This window comes from Ranitomeya variabilis, chromosome 7 (assembly GCF_051348905.1).
Source record: "Ranitomeya variabilis isolate aRanVar5 chromosome 7, aRanVar5.hap1, whole genome shotgun sequence".
Classification (NCBI taxonomy): Eukaryota; Metazoa; Chordata; class Amphibia; order Anura; family Dendrobatidae; genus Ranitomeya; species Ranitomeya variabilis.
Window position 1 is genome coordinate 135,657,466 of NC_135238.1, and position 23,191 is coordinate 135,680,656.

The window sequence follows — 23,191 nt, forward strand, 5'->3', positions numbered from 1 at the left end:
CTATGGGGGCTACATTATACTCTATGGGGTGGCTGCATTATACCCTATGGGGTGGCTGCATTTTAAGCTATGGGGTATTTGCATTTTACTCTATGGGATGCCTGCATTTTATGCTATAGAGTAATTGCATTTTATGCTAAGGGTGGCTGCATTAAACTCTATGGAGTAATTACATTTGATGCTATAGGTGGCTGCATTATACTCTATGGGGTGGATGCATTATAATCTATGGGGCGGCTGCATTCTATTCTGTCGTACCATGGGTATTGCATTATACTATATGTACTATATGAGACCTACATTATACTGTATTGAGGACTATGAAGAATCCATTATGCTATATGATGAACTATGGGGTGTAGTATACTATGGGCAGTGCATTGTACCACATGGAGGACTATAAGGAGTGCATTATACTATATGGAGGACTGAGGAGTGTATTTTAACATATGGAAGACTATGGGGTGCATTATGCTATAAGGAGGATTATGGGGTGTATATTATACTTTATGGAGGACTATGGGTAGTGTATTATATTATATGGAAGATTAGGGCAAGTGTATTATACTATATGGAGGACTAGGGGGTGTATTATACTTTATGGAGGATTATGGGAGGTGTATTATACCGTACTACATGAAGGACTATAGGGAGTGTATTATACTACATGGAGGACTATGGGGAGTGTATTATACTATATGGATGACTATGGAAAGTGTATTATACAATATGAAGGACTATAGGTAGTGTATTATACTATAAGGAGGACTATGGGGAGTGCGTTGTACTAAACAAGCAAAATTCTGCCTATTCATCAAGTGATTGGATTGGTTATGCTGGTGTATCAGGCCAGAATATACCCCATCCCATATTATGCCTGGCCCCGGGTATATTCTGGTCTAGGCCAAATTATACTCTGGGGCATATTCAGGCCTAGGCCACTTTATACCCCTTCAGGCCAGAATATATCCCTTGGGTATATTCTGGCCTAGGCCAAAGTATACCCCAGGTATATTCTAGTCTAGGCTAAACTATATCCCTCCAAGGCCGAATATTGTTGTGTTTTTCCTGCCGTAGTTGTTCTACAGAATGACTACAAAGGCAGAAAGTAGGGCTACATTTACAGTATGTGTTGGAGGAGTTGCATTACACTGACAGTAGATGATTGAATCAAAATGTGAATGAATATGTGAACTCACCTCAAAGCGGGGGATACTGACATCGGACATACTTTCCCATCCAACATCAGAAAGGGGTTAACCCCAGGCATAGTCTGTCCCAGGCTATTTTAACCCCTGTGGTATTTTGGCTTGAAGGGCTATAATGTGGCCTAGGCCAGAATATACTCCGGGGTAAACTTTAACCCCGGGCATAGTCTTGACAGGGTACATTCTGGCCTGTTACACCGGAACAAAAAACATTGTTCTCGGCAGCACATCGCCCAGTGAAAACTGCAGATATGCTGCTGATAACATGACACTGTATGGGGACAGAGTGATCATTCTGTCTCCTTCATTGTTCCTCAGCTGGTGTAAAGATGCCGGGAAACAAGTGTCTAAGGACTTCAAAATTGTTGATCACACTCATATAGCAGCCTGATATTAGTACATGTAAATACAACCGAAATGTTTCTGTGTGATGGTGCAATATGTTAGCATTTGGGGCCTCATTTTAAACTTTTGCAGATGGATCCACTTTGCCTAAAACCGACCCTGCTCTCAGAAAAAGCAATCTGTGATGGAGGACCCTGCCAAGAGTCCAGGGTGAGCGGGATTGCTCTCTATCAAAGGTTCTTGGATGCATGTCATGTCAATCCAAAACTATGGGTAGTTTAATCGGTGAGATCTGTCTCTCAGTATGAGAAGCTCAGCTCTATACTACTGTATACTGATAACAGACAGCAGCTTTCATGCATGTAATGCCCGACATATAAACAGGTACGATGCCATGTACTGCCATGAACTTCATTATTTTATTTTTAGCGCAATTTGAAAAACGATGTTCCTGTTGTTTAAAAACATGAACACAGAAGGCAGGTTTTCATCTTTATCTCATTAGTTCAGTATTTCAATCTGTGAGAATCTTTATAAAACTGTCTAGAAACAGATGTACTTACATATTTACCAATCTGTAAAGCTGTTTATTTGCCTTTTATGAAGATTGCATTTGTCTTTTTTCGTGGAGAATATTTATTGTGGCTCCTAATTTAAGCACACACAGACACCCTTAGGCCGGTTTCACACGTCAGTGATTCCGGTACGTGAGGTGACAGTTTCCTCACGTACCGGAGACACTGACACACGTAGACCCATAAAAATCAATGCATCTGTTCAGATGTCATTGATTTTTTGCGGACCGTGTCTCCGTGTGCCAAACACGGAGACATGTCAGTGTTCGTGGGAGCGCACGTATTACACGGACCCAATAGAGTCAATGGGTCCGCGTAAAACACGGACCTCACACGGACATTCTCCGTCTGGGGTCCGTGTGCGTGCAGGAGACAGCGCTACAGTAAGCGCTGTCCCCCCCACATGGTGCTGAAGCCGGTATTCATATCTTCCCTGCAGCAGCATTTGCTGTAGAGAAAATATGAAGAATAGTGTTAAAAATAAAGATTTAGGTGTCCGCCGCCCCCCCACCCCCTGTGCGCCCCCCCCGCTGGTCAGAAAATACTTACCCGCTCCCTCGCTCCTTCCTGGTCTGGCCGCGCCTCCTACTGTATGCGGTCACGTGGGGCCGATCATTTACAATCATGAATAGTCGGCTCCGCCCCTATGGGAGGTGGAGCCACATATTCATGACTGTAAATGATCGGCCCCACGTGACCGCATGCAGGAGAAGCCGCGGCCAGACCAGGAAGGAGCGAGGGAGCGGGTAAGTATTTTCTGACCAGCGGGGGGGCGCACAGGGGGTGGGGGGGCGGCGGACACATGGATCTTTATTTTAAACACTATTCTTCATATTTTCTCTGCAGCAAACACTGCTGCAGGGAAGATATGAATCGCAGCTTCAGCACCATGCAGAGTGGGTACCACACGCTCCGTGTGGTACCCACTCGCCATACGGGCGGCACACGTGTGCCGCACGTATGGCCTCCGTGAGTTCCCAGGCACACGGACACGGATAACTCCGGTACTGATTTATTCCGGTACCGGAATTATCTGGACGTGTGGGACAGCCCTTATGCAAACTTGCATGTATCTAGATTGCACGCATAGAGTTCCTTCCTTTTTATACGTTTTTGCAAAACTTAGTTTTAATGTTGCTTGTAAATAGATAGCTTGTTCCAGTAAGCTCCATAAAAGAAAGTTTATTGTCAGATTACGTAAGAATAATAATATCAAAAGTAACTAGTCACCTTATCATATAAATTCAGGGTCCTGACACAATTCGGTAAATTGTTCATCCTGAGCCTCTAGTTTCATGAACCAACATTTCAGCTTGGGACATGCATGAATTTGCTGGGATTGTTTCCAAAAAATCAGCCCAGTACCTGCTAATTCTGTATTGGTATTTTGTGCTCTGTACCAACTGTTCTTAATTATGTTGCAGTTAAATTTGTTTTTCTGAATACTTATTTACTAGGAAATCATTACAATAACTGAATTTAAGATTATTCAAAATGGCACAGATCATTGAATGAAGTCATTTTGTTTTATAACAGTGGGTGATTAATTGAACAATATAAAATATTAGAAAGATGTTTTTTGTCTTTTATAGAAAACCTTCAATGAGGGTTTCATACTTGAAATTAATGACATGTATGTACAGGTGCTGTCATGCTGATTATATCCATATCTTGATGGCAGAAATCAGATTTGCCATTTCTGAAAAATCCAGTGTGGAGTTTATGTGCAGATGAGCTGCAAGTGCTTCAGGATGGACCTTGCACTTGCAGCTCTGCTGCCCTTCCACACTACTGCCTGCCGCCTGTGTCTGACTGACAGGTCCGGTCACTCTTGATTCAGAAGCCTCCCTCCCTTAGGCCTCTTTCACACTTCCGTCTTTCAGCTCCCATCACAATCCGTTGTTTTTTGAGAATGCAGGATCCTGCAAAAAAATTTGCAGGATCCTGCATTTTCTCATAGATTTGTATTAGCGACGGATTGTGACGGATGGCCATCTGTTTCATCCATCTTTCACTGGATCCTGCATAAAAAAAATGGTCCGTCGGGCAGAGAAAACGTTCAGAGGAACGTTTTTTCTGCACATCGAAAAATCGGTCAGCGACGCATCCTGCGCTGCCCATCACTGGCTACAATAGTAGCCTATGGGCGCAGGATGCATCGCTGCCTATGAAAAGCAGGAATCCAGCGACGGGTCCCACCTTTTCAAAGAGAGCATGCGTGGAAGAATTTCCCGTCAGGGAAATTCTCTCTCGCTCGCTTTCTTTCTCTTTTTACTATTGATGCTGCCTATGCAGATATGATATTAAAAATAATTTAAAAAAATTAAAAAATCGCAATATTCTCACCTACCGATGTTCCAGCGCAGCGTCACTGATGTTCCCGGCAGCTAGCGTTACTTCCTAGTAATAAATTGCGAAATCTCGCGAGAAGTCAGTACGCCGGTAGGTGAGAATACTGTGATTTTTTATTTTTTTTAACCTGGTTTGTGTTGTGTATGCGTTTTCGCAGTGGAAAACCGCTGCGAAGATGCATACACAACAGGTGCACATAGCCTCAACGGGCCCAGTGCACACGTTTTCCACAATCTGCACAGGATCCATCATTTCAACATCTTGACGGATCCTGTGCAGATTTGGAAGACGGAAGTGTGAAAGAAGCCTAAGGCTACTTTCACACTAGCGTTGGTACGGGTCGACGTACCGACGCACGTTGTGAAAATTATGCACAACATGGGCAGCGGATGCAGTTTTTCAATGCATCCGCTGCCCATTCTAAAGTCCGGGGAGGAGGGGGCGGAGTTCCGGCCGCGCATGCGCGGTAGGAAATGGCAGACGCGACGGACGAAAAAACGTTCCCTTGAATGTTTTTTCGTGCCGACGGTCCACGAAACCACGACGCATCCAGTGCACGACGGACGCGACGTATGGCCATATGTCGCGATCCGTCGGCAATACAAGTCTATGGGCAAAAACCGCATCCTGCGGGCACATTTTCAGGATCCATTTTTTGCCCAAAATGACGGATTGCGACGGATTCCTAAAAATGCTAGTGTGAAAGTAGCCTTAGGCTGCCGTCACACTAGCAGTATTTGGTCAATATTTTACATCAGTATTTGTAAGCCAAAACCAGGAGTGGAACAAATAGAGGAAAAGTATAATAGAAACATATGCACCACTTCTGCATTTATCACCCACTCCTGGTTTTAGCTTACAAATACTGATGTAAAATACTGACCAAATACTGCTAGTGTGACGGCAGCCTTATATGTCCATTAGACACAGGAGGCAGGCAGCAGGAGGGGGAGAGAACTACATATAAGTTAATGCTGGGTTGCTGAGAAATACTGTAGTAAAACCTATTTTTACAAAGAGTGGATGTAATCAGCATGAAAGTGCCTGTACATACATGTTATTGGTTTGAGGTATGAAATCCTCATTAAAGATTCATACGAAAGAGAAGTTAAAAGGATCTTTCTAAAGTTGCATATTGTGCAATAAATCACCCACTGGTATAAAAGAACCAATTACTTCATTCAATGATCTGTGCCACTTTGAACAAGCCTGCTCATGATTTCAGTCCATTGATGCTCCTGTCCTGGACTTTAGATGGAAACTCCTGTAGATGGCTTGCTGATGTAGCACATTAGAAATACTGACAACTGGTAAAAGCATAGATATAATGAAACTTCAGGCTGTGAGCCCTGGAGCACCAAAAGCCGGCAGATGTTGCTGGGAAGAATACTATAATTCTGCTTTTTGGGACTGGGTGCAGTTCTGTTTCATTGTACTGTAAATTGTGAATTAACAGATGGAGAAAACAAATAATTTTTACAGAATAAAACAATACATGACAAAATACAAGAACACACAAAATGCTCTAAAATTAAAAAAATAATTAAACTATAACACTTGCCGTAATGGAAAAAAAATCATAAATATTGTAATGTTTTACCCTGCTGTTAATCTTCAGTTGCTTAAAAAGCAACAACTTATTGTGCAGCAATTAATAAAACTTGTCCAAATCTGCGATGCAAACAGGAAAATTCTGATAGCAGTTTTTATAGAGGTTGTATGTGATTAGATAAAGATGGTCTTCTTTTCTCCAGATCATGCCGATTTACTTAAAAAGGGTTTGATTGCAATACTGGGCACAAGCTAAAGTCAAGACGGATGTTTTGAGCAACCCTCCTTAGCAATGGCACATTCGCCATTGCCTGGAATATAGATAGTGTTATTTTCAGTCAATGGAAAGATGTAAAATGTAAAGGTTTTTTTGGCATTTGTAGGATCAGGTCAAAGGTGAACATCAGTGAAGAGGCTATAACAGTTCTGAAAGGGAACTCCATGTTTGCGTTAGTTTCCTCCCACACTACAAATCCAAAATGTTGGGGATTTAGATAGTGAGCCCCAGGGCTGCCACTAGGAATTTCGGGGCCCCATACTGGCAACATTTTTTGGACCCCCTTAAGACTCCGCCCAGGCTCCACCCCAGCCCCGCCTCCACCTCTCAAACTGTCCACAGTCCCACCGCTCTCTCTTGGAAATCTCCACTTCTCACCAATCACACATTAAGAGTTCCCATCACCAGATTACACATATAGCCAGCAACTTTTGTTTTGGCCAAAAGATTTTTTAAGCCACCAAAACAACAAGGTAGACTCTTTTGGCCAAGCTCTACTCTACTCTACTTTACTCTAATCCTATTAAACATTTGTTAAAATATCCAATACAATTTAGGTATATTTTTATTTATTTATCAATTTTTAAAATGACCAATAATATCACATGCAAGGGACAAATACAACCACACCATGACCAGACACCATATTACCACCACATAGAGACATAATACCACATGACCGAATAATACCACATACAAGGAACAAATACAACCCACCATGTCCAGACCACATATTACCACCACATAGTGACCAAATAATACCACATACAAGGAACAAATATCACCACACCATGACCAGACCACATCTTACCACCACAAAGTGACCAAATAATAGCACATACAAGAAACAAATACCGCCACACCATGGCCGGACATCATATTACCACCACATAGTGACTGAATACTACAATACTGGTCATTAATAAAAACAAGTCACAATACTAATATCACTATAAGTGCAATTATACACAGGAGATCTGCACTTGGTATGCAGTTTCTGTGTACAGGTAATACTGTGATTACCGGTGACATTATACACAGGAGCTCTGTATATAGTGTCAGTGTAAAGGTAATACAGTGATCACAGGTGACTTTATACACAGGACCCCTGTATATAGTATACAGTGGTTAGTGTCAGTAGTGTCAGTGTACAGGTAACACACTGACTCACCAGTGACATCTCTAGGTGAAGTCCTTCAGCTTTGCTTTTCATCTTCATCCAGCACAGACCGCCATCACTTCCTCCAGCCAGGGCTCATCTCTGCAGGAAATAACAGTTATCTAGAGCTCTGCTTGCAGAACACATTACCTATTTTTTTCCAAAATTATAAACTACATCAGATGAAGAAAAAAAAGGTGATAGTGTCGCTCTGCACAGTAACAGGACCACCTCCTCCATTTAAAACAGTATTCTCTAAAAATAAAATAAATATATCACTGCAGTAATAATATCCCTTAATTAGCCCCTATGGTAATAATATCCCCCATACTGGCCCCCGTGTGTCTCATTCCTGGCTCCAGCCATATGTTCTTCCATCCTGCCCTCATGAGTATCTATTCTGACCCCATGTGATGTCCTATCCTGCCCCATCTGTCCCATGATCCTGCCCCATCTGTCCCATGATCCTGCCCTATCTGTCTCATGATCCTGCCCCATCTGTCTCCATCATATACTGTTATGGTGCTGGTGGTTAGGAACACTTGGAATGACCTGATAGGTAAACCAGAAATATAGGACAAGCTCTGGGGGCATGGGAACTTTACTGACCGCAAACCTGATCCTATCACACACACTATAGGCAGCCATGGAGCGTACCTAACTCTCCCTAGACGCCTCTTCACAGCCTGAGAGCTAGCTACCCCTAGAGAGAAACAAAAGCCTCACTTGCCTCAGAGAAATTTCCCCAAAGTAAAGTCAGCCCCCCACAAATAATGACGGTGAGTTAAGAGGAAAATACAAACATAGGAATGAAAACAGGTTTTAGCAAAAGAGGCCCACTAGTACTAAATAGTATGAAGATAGCAATGGAACTGTGCGGTCAGTATTAAATACTACAAAATATCCACGCAGAGAGTACAAAAGACCCTCACACCGACTCACGATGTGAGGGAGCAACTCTGCTCCCCAGAGCTTCCAGCTAGCAAGAAAATAGCATATAAGCAAGCTGGACTGAACTTATCATATACTGAGAAACATTTTCCAAAAGCAATAAGCAAAAATGAACTAGCATGAACTTAGCTTCTCCAGGAGGAGACAGGTCACACGTGAAGTCCCAGAGAGAACTGAACCAATACTGAATACAATTACAGCTGGCAACAAGTAAAGATCTAGGTGGAGTTAAATAGGCAACCAGCACTGCAGAAAACGAGGCAGCTGGAGCCCAGCTAAAGACAAGCAGTATCACTCAAAGCCACCAGAGGGAGCCCATGAACAGAACTCAACAAAGTACCATTCACGACCACAGGAGGGAACCCGAGAACGGAATTCACAACAGTACCCCCCCTTGAGGAGGGGTCACCGAACCCTCACCAGAGCCCCCAGGCCGAGCCAAATGAAAGGCACGAACCAAATCAGCAGCATGGACATCAGAGGCAACAACCCAGGAATTATCCTCCTGACCATAGCCCTTCCACTTAACCAAGTACTGAAGCTTCCGTCTCGAGACACGAGAATCCAAGATCTTCTCCACCACATACTCCAATTCTCCCTCGACCAACACCAGAGCAGGAGGATCAACAGAAGGAACCACAGGCACCACATACCTCCGCAACAATGACCTATGGAACACATTATGGATGGCAAAAGATGCTGAGAGGTCCAAACGAAATGACACAGGATTGAGGATTTCAGAAATCTTATAAGGACCGATGAAACGAGGCTTAAACTTAGGAGAGGAAACCTTCATAGGAACATAACGAGAAGACAACCAAACCAAATCCCCCACACGAAGTCGGGGACCCACACAGCGACGGCGGTTAGCAAAGCGCTGAGCCTTCTCCTGTGACAGCGCCAAATTGTCCACTACGTGGTTCCAAATCTGCTGCAACCTGTCCACCACAGAATCCACACCAGGACAGTCAGAAGGCTCAACCTGCCCTGAGGAAAAACGAGGATGAAAACCAGAATTACAAAAAAAAGGCGAAACCAAAGTAGCAGAACTAGCCCGGTTATTGAGGGCAAACTCAGCCAATGGCAAAAAAGTCACCCAATCATCCCGATCAGCAGAAACAAAACATCTCAGATAAGTTTCCAAGGTCTGATTAGTTCTTTCGGTTTGGCCATTTGTCTGAGGATGGAAAGCCGAAGAAAAAGACAAATCAATGCCCATCTTAGCACAAAAGGACCGCCAAAATCTGGACACAAACTGGGACCCTCTGTCCAACACAATGTTCTCCGGAATACCATGCAAACGATCCACATTCTGAAAGAACAGCGGAACCAAATCAGAGGAGGAAGGTAATTTAGGCAATGGCACCAAATGGACCATCTTAGAAAAACAATCGCAAACCACCCAGATGACAGACATCCTCTGAGAGACCGGAAGATCCAAAATAAAATCCATGGAAATATGCGTCCAGGGCCTCTTTGGGACAGGCAAAGGCAAAAGCAATCCGCTGGCACGAGAACAGCAAGGCTTGGCCCGAGCACAAATCCCACAGGACTGCACAAAAGAACGCACATCTCGCGACAAGGAAGGCCACCAAAAGGACCTAGCCACCAACTCTCTGGTCCCAAAAATCCCAGGATGACCTGCCAACACTGAACAATGAACCTCGGAAATAACTCTACTGGTCCATCTATCAGGGACAAACAGTCTCTCCGGTGGACAACGGTCAGGTCTATCGACCGGAAACTCCTGCAGCACCCGCCGCAAATCAGGGGAGATGGCAGACAGAATCACCCCCTCTCTGAGGATACCAGCCGGCTCAGGAACTCCCGAAGAGTCAGGCACAAAACTCCTAGAAAGGGCATCAGCCTTCACATTCTTAGAGCCCGGAAGGTACGAAACCACGAAATCGAAACGGGAGAAAAACAACGACTATTGAGCCTGTCTAGGATTTAGCCGCTTGGCAGACTCGAGATAAATCAAATTCTTGTGATCCGTCAAAACCACCACACGATGCTTGGCTCCCTCAAGCCAATGTCGCCACTCCTCAAATGCCCACTTCATTGCCAACAACTCCCGATTGCCAACATCATAATTACGCTCGGCAGGCGAAAACTTTCTAGAAAAGAAAGCACATGGCTTCATCACAGAGCCATCAGAACTTCTCTGAGACAAGACAGCCCCTGCTCCAATCTCAGAAGCATCAACCTCGACCTGAAAAGGGAGAGAAACATCCGGCTGGCGCAAGACAGGAGCCGAAGAAAACCGACGTTTCAGCTCCTGAAAGGCCTCAACGGTCGCAGGAGACCAATTCGTCACATCAGCACCCTTTTTGGTCAGATCAGTCAAAGGCTTAACCACACTAGAAAAATTAGTGATGAAGCGACGGTAAAAATTAGCAAAGCCCAGGAACTTCTGAAGACCCTTCACAGATGTAGGTTGAGTCCAATCATAAATGGCCTGGACTTTAACTGGATCCATCTCGATAGTAGAAGGGGAAAAAATAAAGCCCAAAAAGGATACCTTCTGGTCTCTGAAGAGACATTTAGAGCCCTTCACAAACAAAGCATTAGCACGCAGGACCTGAAATACCATCCTGACCTGCTTCACATGAGATTCCCAATCATCAGAAAATACCAGGATATCATCCAGGTATACAATCATGAATCTATCCAGATACTCTCGGAAGATGTCGTGCATAAAGGACAGAAACACGGAAGGGGCATTAGAAAGCCCAAATGGCTTCACCAAGTACTCAAAATGGCCTTCGGGCGTATTAAATGCTGTTTTCCATTCATCGCCCCGCTTTATACGCACAAGATTATACGCTCCTCGAAGATCTATCTTGGTGAACCAACTAGCCCCCTTAATCCGAGCAAACAGATCGGACAGCAGTGGCAAAGGGTACTGAAATTTGACTGTGATTTTATTAAGAAGGCGATAATCAATACAGGGTCTCAAAGAACCATCCTTCTTGGCCACAAAAAAGAACCCTGCTCCCAATGGTGACGAGGACGGGCGAATATGTCCTTTCTCCAAGGACTCCTTTATATAACTCCGCATAGCGGCATGCTCTGGCACAGACAAATTGAACAGTCGACCCTTAGGGAACTTACTACCAGGAATCAAATTTATAGCACAATCACAATCCCTATGAGGAGGTAGGGCACTGGATTTGGGCTCATCAAATACATCCTGGTAATCCGACAAAAATTCAGGGACTTCAGGAGTAGAAGAGGCAATTGACACCAAAGGAACATCACCATGTACCCCTTGACAACCCCAGCTAGACACAGACATTGATTTCCAATCCAATACTGGATTATGAACCTGCAGCCATGGCAACCCCAACACGACAACATCATGCAAATTATGTAACACCAGAAAGCGTATATCCTCCTGATGTGCAGGAGCCATGCACATGGGCACTTGAGTCCAGTACTGAGGCTTATTCTTGGCCCATGGCGTAGCATCAATTTCCCTTAGTGGAATAGGAAACTGCAAAGGCTCCAAGAAAAAACCACAGCGCCTGGCAAATTCCAAATCCATCAAATTCAGGGCAGCGCCTGAATCCACAAAAGCCATAACTGAGTAGGATGACAGAGAGCAAATCAAAGTAACAGACAAAATAAATTTAGGCTGTACAGTACCAATGGTGACAGACCTAGCGAACCTTTTAGTGCGCTTAGGACAAACAGAGATAGCATGAGTGGAGTCACCACAGTAAAAACACAACCCATTCTGACGTCTGTGATTTTGCCGTTCAATTCTGGTCAGAATCCTATCGCATTGCATAGACTCAGGCTTCTGCTCAGAGAACACCGCCAGATGGTGCATAGGTTTGTGCTCCCGCAAACGCCGATCAATCTGAATGGCCAAGGACATTGAATCATTCAGACCCGCAGGCGTGGGGAACCCCACCATAACATCCTTAAGGGCTTCAGAAAGACCCTTTCTGAAAATCGCTGCCAGGGCACACTCATTCCATTGAGTGAGCACAGACCACTTCCTAAACCTCTGGCAGTAAACCTCCGCTTCATCCTGACCCTGAGACAGAGCCAGCAAAGTCTTTTCTGCCTGGTCTACTGAATTAGGCTCCTCATAAAGCAATCCAAGTGCCAGAAAAATTAGCAATGCAGGATCTCCTGGCACCAGGGAGAATGCCCAGTCTTGAGGGTCGCCACGTAACAAAGAAATAATAATTATAACTTGCTGAGTAGGGTCACCAGAGGAGCGGGGTTTCAGAGCAAGAAACAATTTGCAATTGTTTTTGAAATTCAGAAACTTAGATCTATCTCCATAAAACAAATCAGGAATTGGTATTCTAGGCTCTAACATAGGATTCTGAACTACAAAATCCTGAATGCTTTGTACCCTTGCAGTGAGATGATCCAAACTAGAGGACAGACTTTGAATGTTCATATCTGCAGCTGAGTCCTGAACCACCCAGAGATTAAGGGGAGGAGAGAAGCAAAACACACTGCAGAGAAAAAAAAATGAACTCAGGACTTCTCTTATCCCTCTTTTGTGAGGCATTAACACTTTCGGGCCAGCTGTACTGTTATGGTGCTGGTGGTTAGGAACACTTGGAATGACCTGATAGGTAAACCAGAAATATAGGACAAGCTCTGGGGGCGTGGGAACTTTACTGACCGCAAACCTGATCCTATCACACACATTATAGGCAGCCATGGAGCGTACCTAACTCTCCCTAGACGCCTCTTCACAGCCTGAGAGCTAGCTACCCCTAGAGAGAAACAAAAGCCTCACTTGCCTCAGAGAAATTTCCCCAAAGTAAAGTCAGCCCCCCACAAATAATGACGGTGAGTTAAGAGGAAAATACAAACATAGGAATGAAAACAGGTTTTAGCAAAAGAGGCCCACTAGTACTAAATAGTATGAAGATAGCAAGGGAACTGTGCGGTCAGTATTAAATACTACAAAATATCCACGCAGAGAGTACAAAAGACCCTCACACCGACTCACGATGTGAGGGAGCAACTCTGCTCCCCAGAGCTTCCAGCTAGCAAGAAAATAGCATATAAGCAAGCTGGACTGAACTTATCATATACTGAGAAACATTTTCCAAAAGCAATAAGCAAAAATGAACTAGCATGAACTTAGCTTCTCCAGGAGGAGACAGGTCACACGTGAAGTCCCAGAGAGAACTGAACCAATACTGAATACAATGACAGCTGGCAACAAGTAAAGATCTAGGTGGAGTTAAATAGGCAACCAGCACTGCAGAAAACGAGGCAGCTGGAGCCCAGCTAAAGACCAGCAGTATCACTCAAAGCCACCAGAGGGAGCCCACGAACAGAACTCAACAAAGTACCATTCACGACCACAGGAGGGAACTGGAGAACGGAATTCACAACAATATCCATCCTGCCTCATCTGTCTCCATTGTATCCATCCTGCCCCATGATCCTGCCCTATCTGTCTCCATCCTGCACCATGTCTCCATCCAGCACCATGATCCTGCCCCATCTGTCTCCATCCTGCCCCCTGTGTCTCCCATCCTGCCCCATGTGTCTCCCATCCTGCCCCTGTGTCTCCCATCCTGCCCCCGTGTCTCCATTCTGCCCCGTGTCACCTTTCTGCCCCATAAACAATACAAAACCCGGCACTCATCTTAATGGTGAGAAGAAATGGCAAATTTATTGTATCCCAAATCCAACAAAACATTTCGGTCTCACAACGGGACCTTCATCAGTAACGTAAATTGGGATAATGCTGGAAGTAAGTGACTATATGACCTGTCTGGGAGTAGACACACAGACAGAAGAGCTCTAGTCAATATAATGTAGAATGTCCAACAAAGGAAGAGAGGTTACAGCCTATACGTGGGCTGTCATTGCGGCGTCCACCGCTGAATGGTCGGTGGACGCCGCAATGACAGCCCACGTATAGGCTGTAACCTCTCTTCCTTTGTTGGACATTCTACATTATATTGACTAGAGCTCTTCTGTCTGTGTGTCTACTCCCAGACAGGTCATATAGTCACTTACTTCCAGCATTATCCCAATTTACGTTACTGATGAAGGTCCCGTTGTGAGACCGAAACGTTTTGTTGGATTTGGGATACAATAAATTTGCCATTTCTTCTCACCATTAAGTTGAGTGCCGGGTTTTGTATTGTTTATTGATTACGGTTTGGGAACCTACCCGTGCACCAGATTTGGTTGTGCACACTTTAATTTAACCACCTTTCTGCCCCATGTCACTATTCTGCCCCATCTCCATTCTGCCCCATCTCCATCCTGCCCCGTGTCTCCATCCTGCCCCCATGTCTCTATCCTGCCCCGTGTCTCCATTCTGCCCCGTGTCTCCCTCCTGCCCCGTGTTTCCATCCTGCCCCTGTGTCTCCATCCTGCCCGTGTCTCCATTCTTCCCCCATGTCTCCATACTTCCCTCATGTCTCCATTCTGCCCCCGTGTCTCCATTCTGATCCCGTGTCTCTATTCTGCCCCATGTCTCCATTCTGCCCCATCTCCATTCTACTCCATCTCCCTTCTGCCCTCGTGTCTCCATCCTTCCCCCTTGTCTCCATTCTGCCCTCATGTCTCTCATCCTGCCCCTTGTCTCCATTCTGCGCTAGGCAGGATGGAGACACATAGTCCATGTGTCTCCATCCTGCTGGTGAAACACATTGCGACTTACCAATTTCAATAATAATAAAAAAAAATCTTTCCTTACCTGGCCGCGCACCTGCGGAGAAGATCACTCCCGACATTTCAGGCGCACACTCGCCGGCGAATGACAATGACGTCATACGCCGGCGCCGTGTGTGTTGATGCCAGCTGCCAGTCCAGGCACGCAGGGAAGGTATGTAGGCTGCGGCTTTAACTGTGCGGGCTATAAGAGATGAATATTCACTGCTAGCGCAGTGAATATTAAATTTATCTTTAGCAGCGGACACAGTTACAGCCGCAGCTGCCGGCTCTTGGCTCTGTGAGCCGCTGCTCTGCCGCTCCCCCTCCCCCACCATCTTTCTGGGACAATGACTCGTGCATAAGCCGAGGGGGGTGTTTTCAGCACTGAAAAATGTGCTGAAAAACTCGGCTTATACACAAGTACAGTGGGGAAAAAAGTATTTAGTCAGCCACCAATTGTGCAAGTTCTCCCACTTAAAAAGATGAGAGAGGCCTGTAATTGACATCGTAGGTAGACCACAACTATGAGAGTCAAAATGAGAAAAGAAATGCAGAAAATCACCTTGTCTGATTTGGCAAGATTTTTTTTTTCTGAGACTCTTAATAAGGCTAGGTTCACATCGCGTTAGGGCATTCCGTTTAACGGATCCGTTAAACAGATACTCTAACGATATGTCCCAAATTGTCTTTATTTTTGCGATCACGTTAATGCATGGTTGCATTGTGTTGGCCTGCGTTAGCAACAGGGCTGTGGAGTCGGTAAGCCACAGTTGTGACTCCGACTCCTGGATTTTATCAGGTTCCGACTCTAACTCCGGCTCCGACTCCGACTCCGGCTCCGACTCCTTCATAAATGGCCAATTCGTAACAATAAATTTACTGTTGTAAAATATTAACATCGTGCTTATTCAGTTTCTCACCATCATATAAGTAATCAGACCACTTAGAGCAAAAGCTATATTTATTAGAATACAATTAGAATATAGCAAATAACTTTTATAAACTTTTCTAAACTCTTGTAAGTAAATATGCAATAAACACTGTTATGCAGTTAATAAGAAGAAATCTATAAATTTGTCCTCAGAAAAAGTATTGCCTCTGTCAGATCCTCCTTCATGGATGCCCTCAAATCTGATCTAATTATTTTGAGAGCAGAGAACAACCTCTCTACACTAACTTGGGTTGGTGGCAAAGCAGTAACCACTCGGGCAACATCTCTGACAATGTCAGGATACAGAGGAATCGCTTGTTGCACTGTTATTTTTGATGAACGGTCAAATTTCTCAATTTCTTTTAGTGCACATGAAAAATTCTGCTGAAATGTACTGGCTGTGTTCTTTGATGGGGATGACTCTTCTTCAATGCGGGAACACTTTGCACGGTCCTTGTGATCCAAATATTTTTCGAAATTAAATTCTTCATCAGTTGATGAGGGTGAAGATGTGGCAGGACGACCAAATTCTTCTTGTTCCTCCTGACTGTTCTGCAACCCTTTCATCCCTACTGCTATTTCAAACAGAGCTTCTTTTCCTTTAGTTAGCTGTTGATCATCTAGAAGAATCCGATGCATTGAGTCTACATAAACAGCTGCCAAAAGAATGTTATTTTGTAATAGTAGCTCCTATCTCCGTTTCATTGATGTAGCAATGCCACTTGCAATTAACCCTCCTCTTTGGGACAGGTGAAACATCAGGTTCTTCCACTCCTTTAAGAAAATACCTGGAGTTAAGTCTTCTGCTTGTAATTTTTTAGTCACTGTAAATGGGTGCTCTAGCAATTTTTCCAGCTGACTTTCATTTAGCGTCAGTTGAGGGTTAGCCATGTCTACAAGAAAGGTTTTCGGTTCAACCAAGCGCTGAATCATTAAGTAAGTACTGCCCCATCGTGTGGCTTGATCAATAATTGCCCCTTTTCCAGCATGTCTCTTCAAAATTGAGTCAACTTTAGGGGTTCTGGCAACAGTAGCCAATTTTCTCACCTTGCCAATCAGTGCAGCAGCATGTCCTTCTTGCAAACTGTCTCTTATAGCCAGCTGTAGCGTATGCACAACACAGCGCATGTGATGAATGAAAGAATGTATTGACACAGTTTCAACAAGATCATCTAAACTATCATGTTGTTGTTCATCTGAAGCAACTTCAGTTTGCTCCTCAGTTACAATACTGTGTTCCTCTATTTCAAACATTTCTGTGTCTGTGGACCCAGAATGTTCTTCTAGCTGCTGGTCACCATCATTACTCTCGTCATTAGCTTAATAGTACTTATCATATTTGAAGAATTGTCAGTTACGACAGAAAGAACTTGCTCTTTTTTAAGTTCATAGTCTTGCAGAACCTTTTCCACCAAGACCTGGAGAAACTCACTGGCGTGATGAGCTTTGGTGTCTTTTACTGCCAATGTCTTGGTAACTATTTCATTTTTGTCACAAACAAATTGGACATTGATGGCAAAATAGTTCACTCTGTGACGTGTGCAGGCATCCATTTTAAGAAACAGAAAGCGTCCCTTGAGAGTTTTTTTAAGTTCTTCCTTTTGTTTAAAAGCTTCTTCGATTACTAATTTTCTAATACTCTCTCTCTCCAAAGAAACACCAAGCTTGCGGGCCATTTCCCCATTCAGACACATAAAAGCTGGTCGTGAAAATAATTAAATAGACACACTGTTATGACCTGGTGGGTACGGAGCGGTACTGAGATGACCTGGTGGGTAAAACCAATCATGGACTCGCTTAGAGGAGGTAGCAGCTCCACAGACAGTAATCACTGATATGACCTAGTGAATACGGAGCAGCACTGAAATGACCTAGTGGGCAAAACAAAAGTAGTACTAGCTCTGAGGAGGTGGTAACTTTACTGACCGCAATCCCTACTCCTAACACCAACACTAGAAATAGCCGTGGAGCGTACCTAACTCTGCCTAGACGCCTCTGCACAGCCTAAGAACTAGCTACCCCTGAAGATGGAAACGGAAAGCTATCTCGCCTCAGAGAAACCCCCAAAGGAAGGCAGGCCCCCACAAATATTGACGGTGAGTGGAGAGGGAAATGACAAACTCAGAAATGAAACTAGTTTTTTTAGCAAAGGAGGCCAGTACTATCTAAATAGACAGAGATAGAAGAGGTTACTGTGCGGTCAGTATAAAAACTAAAAATCCACGCAGAGTTCACAAAAATAACCACCACACCGACTCACGGTGTGGAGGGGCAAATCTGCGACCCCAGAGCTTCCAACTAGCCAGAATATTTCATAATGACAAGCTGGACAAAGAGACATAAATTGAACTGAACAAAAGGTCATAAGCAGGGAAACACCCAAAAACTAGCAGACTTATCTTAAGCTGGAAATGGACTGGCCAACAGAGAACTTCCAAGAAAGGACAGAATCCACAGGAAATACATTGACAGCTGGCATCCACTACAGCCAAAAGCCCAGTTAAATAACAAGGCCAGGAAACCGATTAGTGAACGCAGCTGCTAAGTTCCACTTGAAACCACCAGAGGGAGCCCAAGAGCAGAACTCCCAAAAATACCATTAGCAACCACAGGATGGAGCCCAAAAACGGAATTCACAACAGTCCCCCCCCTGTTATGGTTTCCAATGGCAAGGAAACATCAGAAGCATAGAATAAACGGACAAGCTCTCGGGTGATGGAAACTAGAGCTGACCGCGATGCTAAACCTACACACCACACTAGAAGTAGCCAGGGGGCATTCCTGCGTTGTCTCTAGATGCCGCGCGCCAGCCGGAGAACTAACTACCCCTGGTAGAAGAAAACACAGTCCTGGCTTGCCTCCAGAGAATGTCCCCACAGGAGATAGCAGCCCCCCACATATAATAACGGTGAGAGCAGATGAAAAGACACACGTAGTATGAAAGCAGATTTAGCACAGAGAGGCCCGCTAACTAAATAGCAGAAAGATACAACAGAGGACTTCGCGGTCAGCTGCAAAACCCTTCAAAACACCATCCTGAAATTACCTTAACTCATGTGACAACTCATGCCACTGGAGTGGTAATTTCAGCCCAACAAGAGCTTCCAGCTGCAGAGATTCACATAAGTGCAAACTGGACAAAACATACAAAAATAGACTTAAGGACTAAAGTGTCCAACTTAGCTGAGCAGAAAACTGGGAGCAGGAACATGCAACAGAATCACTCTGGATACATTGATGGCCAGCATTAGAATGACTGAGGAGCAAGGTTAAATAGGATACTCCCACATCCTGATAGGAACAGGTGAACTGAGAAGGCAAAGCTAGCAGGACACCAGTACCACAAGAGACCACCGGGGGAGCCCACGAACCGAATCACAACAGTACCCCCCCCTTAAGGAGGGGGCACCGAACCCTCACAAGAACCACCAGGGCGATCTGGATGAGCCCTATGAAAGGCACGGACCAAATCAGAAGCATGAACATCAGAAGCTGTAACCCAAGAATTATCCTCTTGACCGTAGCCCTTCCATTTCACCAGATATTGAAGTCTCCGTCTGGAAACACGGGAGTCCAAGATTTTCTCCACCACGTTCTCCAATTCACCCTCAACCAGCACAGGAGCAGGAGGCTCAACAGAAGGCACAAGTGGTACCTCATACCTCCGCAATAATGACCGATGGAAGACATTATGGATAGCAAAGGATGCTGGGAGGTCCAAACGAAAAGACACAGGGTTAAGAATTTCCAAAATCTTATAAGGACCGATGAACCGAGGCTTAAACTTCGGAGAAGAGACCCTCATAGGGACAAAACGGGAGGACAACCACACCAAGTCCCCAACACGAAGACGAGGACCAACACGACAATGGCGATTAGCAAAACGTTGAGTCCTCTCCTGGGACAACTCCAAATTGTCCACCACCTGCCCCCAAATACGATGCAACCTATCCACCATGGTATCCACTCCAGGACAATCCGAAGACTCCACCTGACCAGATGAAAAACGAGGATGGAACCCTGAATTGCAAAAGAAAGGGGAGACCAAAGTGGCAGAACTGGCCCGATTATTAAGGGCAAACTCAGCCAACGGCAAAAAGGAGACCCAGTCATCCTGATCAGCAGACACGAAACACCTCAAATAAGTCTCCAAGGTCTGATTAGTACGTTCCGTCTGGCCATTTGTCTGGGGATGAAATGCAGATGAAAAAGACAAATCAATGCCCATCCTGGCACAAAACGCCCGCCAAAATCTGGACACAAACTGGGATCCCCTGTCGGAAACGATATTCTCCGGAATACCATGCAGCCGAACCACATTCTGAAAAAACAGGGGCACCAACTCAGATGAGGAAGGCAGCTTGGGCAAGGGCACCAAATGAACCATCTTAGAAAAGCGGTCACACACCACTAAAATGACGGACATCTTCTGAGAAACAGGGAGATCAGAAATAAAATCCATAGAGATGTGTGTCCATGGCCTCTTAGGAACAGGCAAGGGCAACAACAACCCACTAGCCCGAGAACAACAAGGCTTGGCCCGAGCACAAACATCGCAAGACTGCACAAAAGTACGCACGTCCCGAGACAGGGAAGGCCACCAGAAGGACCTAGCCACCAAATCTCTGGTACCAAAAATTCCCGGATGACCTGCCAACGCAGAAGAATGAACCTCCGAGATGACTCTATTGGTCCACTCATCCGGCACAAACAATCTACCAGGCGGACAACGATCAGGCCGATCCGCCTGAAACTCTTGTAAAGCACGTCGCAGGTCTGGGAAGACAGCAGACAATATCACCCCATCCTTAAGTATACCCGTAGGTTTAGAATCACCAGGGGAATCAGGTTCAAAACTCCTAGAAAGGGCATCCGCCTTCACATTCTTAGTACCTGGCAGATACGAAACCACAAAATTAAACCGGGAGAAAAACAACGACCAGTGCGCCTGTCTAGGATTCAGACGTCTGGCCGACTCAAGATAAATCAAATTTTTGTGATCAGTCAAGACCACCACCTGATGTTTAGCACCCTCAAGCCAATGACGCCACTCCTCGAATGCCCACTTCATCGCCAAAAGCTCCCGATTACCGACGTCATAATTTCGATCGGCGGGCGAAAATTTTCGAGAAAAGAACGCACAAGGTCTCATCACTGAACAATCTGAACTTTTCTGCGACAAAACCGCCCCCGCTCCGATCTCGGAAGCATCAACTTCCACCTGAAAAGGAAGAGAAACATCAGGCTGGCACAACACCGGAGCAGAAGAAAAACGGCGCTTAAGCTCCCGAAAGGCCTCCACAGCAGCAGGAGACCAATCTGCAACATCAGCACCCTTTTTAGTCAAATCAGTCAAAGGCCTGACAACGCTAGAAAAACCAGTTATGAATCGACGATAAAAGTTAGCAAAGCCCAAAAATTTCTGAAGGCCCTTAAGAGAAGTCGGTTGCGTCCAGTCACAAATAGCCCGAACCTTCACAGGATCCATCTCAATAGAAGAGGGGGAAAAAATGTACCCCAAAAAAGAAATCTTCTGAACCCCAAAAACACACTTTGAACCTTTAACAAACAGAGAATTGGTCCGCAAAACCTGAAAAACCCTCCTAACTTGTTGAACATGAGATTCCCAGTCATCCGAAAAAATCAAGATATCGTCCAAATACACAATCATAAATTTATCCAGATATTCACGGAAAATATTGTGCATAAAAGACTGAAAGACCGAAGGGGCATTTGACAGACCAAAAGGCATCACCAAATACTCAAAATGGCCCTCGGGCGTATTAAATGCGGTTTTCCACTCATCCCCCTGCTTAATTCGCACCAAATTATACGCACCGCGAAGATCAATCTTAGAGAACCACTTCGCCCCCTCAATGCGAGCAAATAAATCTGTCAGCAATGGCAAAGGATACTGATACTTGACTGTGATCTTATTCAAGAGTCTATAATCAATACAAGGTCTCAAAGAACCATCGCTTTTAGCTACGAAAAAGAACCCCGCTCCAAGAGGAGACGAAGAAGGACGAATATGTCCCTTTTCCAAGGACTCCCTAATATACTCTCGCATGGCAGCATGTTCAGGTACAGACAGATTGAATAGACGACCCTTAGGAAATTTACTGCCAGGGATCAAATCTATGGCGCAATCGCAATCTCTGTGAGGAGGAAGAGAATTAAGAGTAGATTCCTCAAAAACCTCACGATAATCAGACAAAAACTCAGGAATTTCAGAGGGAATAGATGAAGCAATGGAGACCAAAGATGTGTCCCCATGATTTCCCTGACATCCCCAGCTTAGTACAGACATTGTTTTCCAGTCAAGGACTGGGTTATGAGTTTGCAACCATGGCAATCCCAGCACCAACACATCATGTAGATTATACAGTACAAGGAAGCGAATCACCTCTTGATGGTCTGGAGTCATACGCATAGTCACTTGTGTCCAGTATTGTGGTTTATTACTAGCCAATGGTGTAGAATCAATACCCTTTAAAGGTATAGGAACTTCCAGAGGCTCTAGATCAAACCCACAGCGCCTGGCAAAGGACCAATCCATAAGACTCAAAGCGGCGCCAGAATCCACATACGCATCCGCAACAATAGAAGATAACGAACAAATTAGAGTTACAGACAAAATAAACTTGGACTGCAAAGTGCCAATAGCAGAGGATTTATCAACTTTCTTTGTTCGTTTAGAGCATGCTGATATAACATGAGTAGAATTTCCACAATAGAAGCACAAATGATTTTTGCGCCTATAAATCTGTCGTTCGCTTCTGGACAGAAAGCTATCACATTGCATACTCTGTGGTGCCTCTTCAGAAGACACCGCCAACTGGTGCACAGGTTTGCGTTCCCGTAAACGCCGATCAATCTGAATTGCCATTGTCATGGACTCATTCAGACCAGTAGGCGCAGGAAACCCCACCATGACGTCTTTTACAGCATCAGAGAGACCTTCTCTGAAAATTGCCGCCAGAGCGCACTCATTCCACTGAGTAAGCACAGACCATTTTCGAAATTTTTGGCAATATATTTCGGCTTCATCTTGCCCCTGAGAGAGGGCTATTAGGGCTTTCTCAGCCTGAATCTCCAAATTTGGTTCCTCATAAAGCAACCCCAAAGCCAGAAAAAACACATCCACATTGAGCAACGCAGGATCCCCTGGTGCCAATGAAAATGCCC

The 23,191-nt window shown here is 44.8% G+C and overlaps 1 protein-coding gene across 3 annotated transcripts in view; it reads left to right on the plus strand.

Annotated features, from left to right (window-relative positions):
* Positions 1-23,191, plus strand: part of CPO (carboxypeptidase O) — a 593,649-nt gene that overhangs the window by 272,372 nt on the left and 298,086 nt on the right. Inside the window, exon 1 of one of the 3 annotated variants that reach the window (XM_077275734.1) lies at positions 1,723-1,763. The exons of the other annotated variants lie outside the window; for them this stretch is intronic. Coding sequence (XP_077131849.1) covers positions 1,738-1,763 — 26 coding nt within the window. The 5' untranslated portion in view covers positions 1,723-1,737. Of the gene's footprint in view, positions 1-1,722; positions 1,764-23,191 lie in introns of those variants that run through there. 3 annotated transcript variants of the gene reach the window in all.